Raw genomic sequence first — 6,202 nt, 5'->3', positions numbered from 1 at the left:
ACAGACTGTACTGTCCGTACGTCAACGTCACTCATGTGAGCCCGCTTTTAGTGTATGCTCGACACAGAGACAGCAGGCTACTAGTGTGTAAGCTACCTGGCTCTAGCAGTTCGCGTTAGCGGCTTATAGTCACTCACGTTAAGTTAACGTTAGTAAGCTGGTCAAAATTGATCATGGATACATTTGTTTTTAAACGTCGTCGGACGGAACAACAGATGGCGGTGGCGGGCGTGTTGGATAAAACTACGGACGCACCGTTGACACCTGCAGGGGAAGATGACCACTCGGGTCCCGGCTGTTAACGGAACTATTCACGTTTCGCTGTCTCTGTCTCTCTCTCTCCCTGTGTGCGTGTTTATAGCTGCGGGAGGGTGTTGTCAGCGCCGCCGCCAGGATTCAATATTAATGTACGCACAGAAACGGCAAATACAACAACAAATGGAAAAATACTTTAAGACAAAATCTAATGTTTTCAGTATCAGTGAAACAGTAATGTATATCATGGTGATAGGCCCCGGTGCAAATAGTTTTTTGTGCCCTCCATCCCCGCCCTAAACACAAGCGCACGCTTGTGAGCACTCCACGCACGCACACACACGCTTGGACACGCACGCACAGTACGGTATGATAACTCTGCCGGCCCGGGGAGAGAGACATATGGCAAGCCGTTTTAACATTACTCGAACCACACTACTATCTGTAATTATATTTTAGATATCCATAATAGCATTTCTCCTAGTCAAAATGTAATGCCTTTGATACATGTCACATCCCCCTCTCTCTCCCATGTTTCCTCTCTATCCACCGCTAAATACAAAGGTGTCTATGCAAGAAAATAATCTTTAAAAAAAAAAGCCTTGATCATATTGTTAAAAAAAGGTCATGCTATAGCACGTCGAAAATTCACGAAAAAGTCAGTCAGAATATATTCATAAAAAAATATTTAAAATTGTTAAAGAGTCATAAAAATCGCTCATATTGCTTGACGCGCCTAGTCTCAGTGTAGTGAGTCCAAAACAGCCATAAAAAGCCATGATCAATTTTTTCAGGAAAAAAAAAAGTCATACTATAGCATGTCGAAAAAAAAAGTGAAAAATCGACAAAATTCATAAAATGTTGTAAAAATGATGTAAAAGTCCTAACATATGCTTCTATATCGCGTGTCAATCAAAATCTGAGTGTAGTGAGTCCAAAACAGTCATAAAAAGGCTGATTCATGGCAGGCAGGTGGTTGAGTGGTTAGAGTGCATGCCATTTACCCATGTCTGCATATATGCAGCAGCCTCAGGTTCGAATCCCAGCTGGAGATCCTGTGATACATGTCACATCCCCCTCTCTCTCCCATGTTTCCTCTCTATCCGCCGCTAAATACAAAGGTGTCTATGCAAGAAAATAATCTTTAAAAAAAAAGCCTTGATCATGTTGTTAAAAAAAGGTCATGCTATAGCACGTCGAAAATTCACGAAAAAGTCAGTCAGAATATATTCATAAAAAAATATTTAAAATTGGTAAAGAGTCATAAAAACAACAAAACATCAAAGTTCATCCTAACTCGTTTTTTTACAAAATGGCTCCGAGTTTCTGTCGCTGTGGAATTTCAAGTAGCAACAATTCAAAGAAACGCGTTTCAGAATAAAACACGTAATTTGGTCCCCTTTTTAAAAAGTGAGGTCAGCAGCACAGCCATGACAATATTGGCCATCGAGTGTTCTGTTGACAGTCGTCACGGCGACCTCAGCCCAGCCCCACGTCCAGTGACATCATCACCACGAAGCCCAGGATGGAGGTCCAGGAGGCCAGCTTCCCGTTGCCACTGGCAACGCCGAGTCGGAGCGAAGAAGAGACGGGAGATTAGTGAACTATCGAAGACTTAGAAATGACTTAAACACGGTTTATTTACTTATTATTTGTTATTAATTTTTAAATTTTCCTTTTCAATTCATTTATAGTTTGGATAGCAAAATATCTCAATACATTTATATTTTATTGGATTAAATTAAATGAATATGTAATAAACTAGAGGGCTGCACGGTGGTGTAGTGGTTAGCACTCTCGCCTCACAGCAAGAGGGTCCCGGGTTCGATCCCCGGGTCGGCCCGGGTTCCTTCTGTGTGGAGTTTGCATGTTCTCCCCGTGTAAGCGTGGGTTCTCTCCGGGTTCTCCGGCTTCCTCCCACAGACCAAAGACATGCAGGATGGGGATAGGTAAATTGGTGACTCTAAATTGCCCGTAGGTGTGAATGTGAGCGTGAATGGTTGTCTGTCTCTACATGTCTCCCTGTGATAGACTGGCGTCCTGTCCAGGGTGTACCCTGCCTTCGCCCAATGACAGCTGGGATCGGCTCCAGCCCCCCCGCGACCCTGAATACTGGATAAGCGGTAGAAAATGGATGGATGGATGTAATAAACTATAATATATATTTGATTGAGTTTAAAAAAATAAATGAATAAATAAAATATACGTATGAGGATATGAATTATGGAGAAAAGGTGGGATTAAATAAGTGCATACTTCTTCCCACTCCTTTTTGGACGTGTCAAAAAACTAAAAGAAATAATAGTTGTGTAATATTTTATTTTTTGTATTCATGTTGACATGTTTGAAGTAAAAATCTAAATGTATTCATTTAAATCCACTTTAATCCCATGCTTTGACCTTCTCACCTGACTTGAGCCTCGGGGATGATGTCATCCACCACCACGTACACCATGGCCCCGGCGGCGAAGGCCAGCGCGTACGGCAGCAGAGGTTCTGCCAGGACGACGGCGAAGGCTCCGAGCAGCCTGGCGACGGGCTCCACCATGCCGCTGAGCTGGTCGTACCTGCCGGGAAACAAATATATTATATATTAAACTGATCTCAGACCAGAAACCTCCGTGAAGAGTTGAAGTTGAGACGCTCTCACCAGAAAGCTCTCCACGTTGAGACGCCTGAACCCCGGAGCGGCAGGCTCACCGCAAGGCCTTCTGGGAAATTCTGGATGCCAATACCGATGGCCAAATTTCTGAGGAGACAAATAATAATACAAATAAATAATAAAAAGTCCATATCTTTCTTTAAAATCTTCTGAGGCTACAGACCTGTTACAGACCAGTGGTGGGACCAATACATACATACAGTACCACTATGTAACCACTAGATGTCAGCAGCACACAGCACCATCCGTCCAGCCATCCAAACCTTCAAACTTGGAACTAAACCATCTACAGTATATCCACTATAGGATGGATTGCCATGACGTTGGGTGTATCCATGGTGACCCTTAATGTTTCATCTAGCACTATTATCAGGGTTGACATGTTAGCTTTATGACCAAATAACCACAAAACAAATTCAGACGAGCTTCAGCTCTGCTTTTAGGCTGGACACCCTCAGGCTTACTTTCGCTGTTACATTGCCAGAATCTTTGGCTCCAATCAGAAACGGCCATTCCCTCCTGGCACGCTATTGGCCGGTGACGTGACGATGACGAAACACAATGGGCATCGTTCATTTGAACGATGCCCATTGATCCCGCCTCTTGAGCAGTAGAAACAAAGCGCAGCTTCCCCAGACTAATGTTCAATCTTAAAAGATTGACCTTAGTATGGTGAAAACCAGACTACTCTGCTTTGTGTTCAACTGGCAAATGGTCGAACACACATGCAGTACCATAATGTAACCACTAGATGTCCCACCTACCTAATCCCAACCATATTAACTATATATACCCAAACTTAAACAGTGTGTGATGCTATACGGGAGGTGTGTTGTTTTTCCAACAAAAGTGTGCAATCTTGTTTTTCTTACCTCGCGCTTTCAAAAGTAGCAGATGACGTCTTTCCGATGGCTCCAAACCCAACCCCCACAGCCAAACCCTCTGCAGATACAACACACAACCCAGTGTAAGTTACTTATTTATAGCACTCTGTTACACGGGACTCGATTTAAGTGGAAAGTGGTATTCAGAGAGAATGCAGAATAAAACCCTACGATGAAACCTTCATGTCCCCACAGAACAGAGCGTGTTTCCTCTCTGAGCAGCATCCGCCTCCCCTGATGTCCCATCTACCTCAGTTAAAACATGCCTTTTTCTTAGTGATAATCACCTGAAAATGAAGCTGTTTCTCCAAACAGTCAAACTATTTCTATTCTACTGCTTAGTGAGCAGATAACCCTGCCTCAGTGGTTATACTGGTTATACTGGCCACGCCCACTACGGGCTTCTCCACATGCAATATTTCCTGCTATTTATCTGCATGGAATACAACTTCTTTCCATTCCTGCGTATTCTTTCCTTTTTATCCATCATTTCTCCTCCTGAAATATTCATATCCGACATCGAGCTTTACTGCCTTAAACCAAGAACGAGAGGTGAAAAAGGTCTAGAGGAAGTTAGAAGAAGCAAAAAGAGAGATGAAAGAGAAGAGACTTTCCCGATGGTCCTGTAGCCCAGAGGCCACTTCATCATCCCCATCTAACCTCTGATAACAACTCACACCCAGGGGCGCCTTAATAGCACTTGGTTTATTATTGTTATTTATTATTATTATAGAGAGGCCCCTGATTGGTCGAGGCCCCTGGCTGAAGCCCAGGTAAGCCCGTGCATTACAGTTTTTTACGATTGAATAAACATTAAAATCTAAAGTGTTGCCCAATTATCAAAACCTTACACTCAAGGAGCAAAACTTGGCCCCAGATTTGCACCACTGTAAGCACAATGAGTCCGTTCACACTTTGTGCAAAACAATACACACCGTGATTTGAAACACTAACACACACGTCTATGCATTAGACACAGAAGTATATCAAGATGTGACTTCCTTGCAATTCTAAAGCACTGACTGTCAAATTACCACACCTATGAGCCAGTTGATTGAACACTGCCATCAGGTGTGCAAACACAAGATTGCTTAATTGTAGACACACCAATCAGGTTTAAGCACTATAAAAATGCAGCAGGTGAGTTCACCAAGCTTAACCAAAATGGAAGGAAGAGGAAGAGGAAGAGTGAGGATGAGAGGGGGAATCGGAGAAGGAGGAGAAGAAGGAGGCAGAGGCCGTGCCAGAGGCCGTGGCCGAGGAAGAGGAAGAGGAAGAGGAAGACCTCAAGCAGGAGTAGGTGAAGCTCAAAGGAGAAGAGGTCCAACTTTAAGCAATGAAATTCGCGCAACTCTTGTGGACCATGTTGTGAACCATGGATTGACGCTGAGGGAGGCTGGACTGAGAGTCCAGCCAAATCTCAGCAGATTCACCGTGGCATCTGTCATAAGGACATTCAGACTGGAAAACAGGTAAAAAAATTACCTGTTTACAGCTTCTTACTGTATGCACCCCATGTCAGCACTTTTGATACCCCTTCCTGTGACATTTTACAGTAGGTTACATGTATTTTGTTCTACATAGGATTGAGGGTCGAGTACAACGAGGAGGAAGGGCTCCCATTTTCACACCACTGCAGGAGAGGGAGATTGTGAATATGGTTTTGGCAAATAATGCCATCAGGCTTCGTGAAATCCAGGCCAAAATTATTGAAGACCAAATCATCTTTCATAATGTGAATCAGGTCTCTCTGTCCACCATAGCTCGTATCCTGAAGGCACACCAGGTACAAATGAAACAGTTGTACCGAGTGCCTTTTGAGAGGAACTCAGAGAGGGTCAAACAGCTGCGGCATGAGTATGTGGAGGTATGTATTGTTCACTTTAGCACTCTGATGTTGCATACTGCAAACATAACCTTTTTTTACATGGAAATGTACTGTACACTAAATCTATGCTGAACTACACAATCTTGTCTTTCACTGTATTTTAGAGAGTTTTACAAATGGATGCTGAGGCTATTCAGCATGAGTTCATCTATATAGACGAGGCGGGGTTCAACCTCTCAAAGGTCAGAAGGAGGGGAAGAAATGTAATTGGCCAGAGGGCAATTATTAGTGTCCCGGGGCAACGTGGGGGTAACATCACCCTTTGCGCGGCAATCACCCAGAATGGGGTCCTCCACCGCCATGCCAACATGGGTCCGTATAAAACACCTCACATCCTTACATTTTTGGACAGAGTATACAACCTCACAATCATAAATAACATGCAGATCCAATACATTGTCACCTGGGACAATGTTTCATTCCACCGCTCTGCTCTGGTTCAGAACTGGTTTACGCAGCACCCACATTTCACAGTCCTTTTCCTGCCACCATATTCTCCATTTCTTAACCCAA

The 6,202-nt window shown here is 43.6% G+C and overlaps 1 protein-coding gene across 1 annotated transcript; it reads right to left on the bottom strand.

Moving 5' to 3' along the window:
- Window positions 1-1,535: 1,535 nt before the first annotated feature.
- Window positions 1,536-5,991, bottom strand: LOC311008467 (zinc transporter ZIP11-like; the record flags this gene model as incomplete). The annotated part of the gene is made up of 5 exons (XM_084002157.1): window positions 1,536-1,813; window positions 2,664-2,822; window positions 2,906-3,004; window positions 3,790-3,859; window positions 5,967-5,991. 5 exons carry the CDS (start codon window positions 5,989-5,991, stop codon window positions 1,735-1,737), a joined length of 432 nt encoding a protein of 143 aa, XP_083858283.1. The 3' UTR covers window positions 1,536-1,734.
- Between the last annotated feature and the right edge of the window lie 211 nt (window positions 5,992-6,202).

This window comes from Eutrigla gurnardus (assembly GCF_963514095.1).
Source record: "Eutrigla gurnardus genome assembly, chromosome: 22".
Taxonomy (NCBI): domain Eukaryota; kingdom Metazoa; phylum Chordata; class Actinopteri; order Perciformes; family Triglidae; genus Eutrigla; species Eutrigla gurnardus.
The sequence above is the reverse complement of the archived record's forward strand: the minus strand, read 5'-3'. Positions and strand labels throughout refer to the sequence as shown.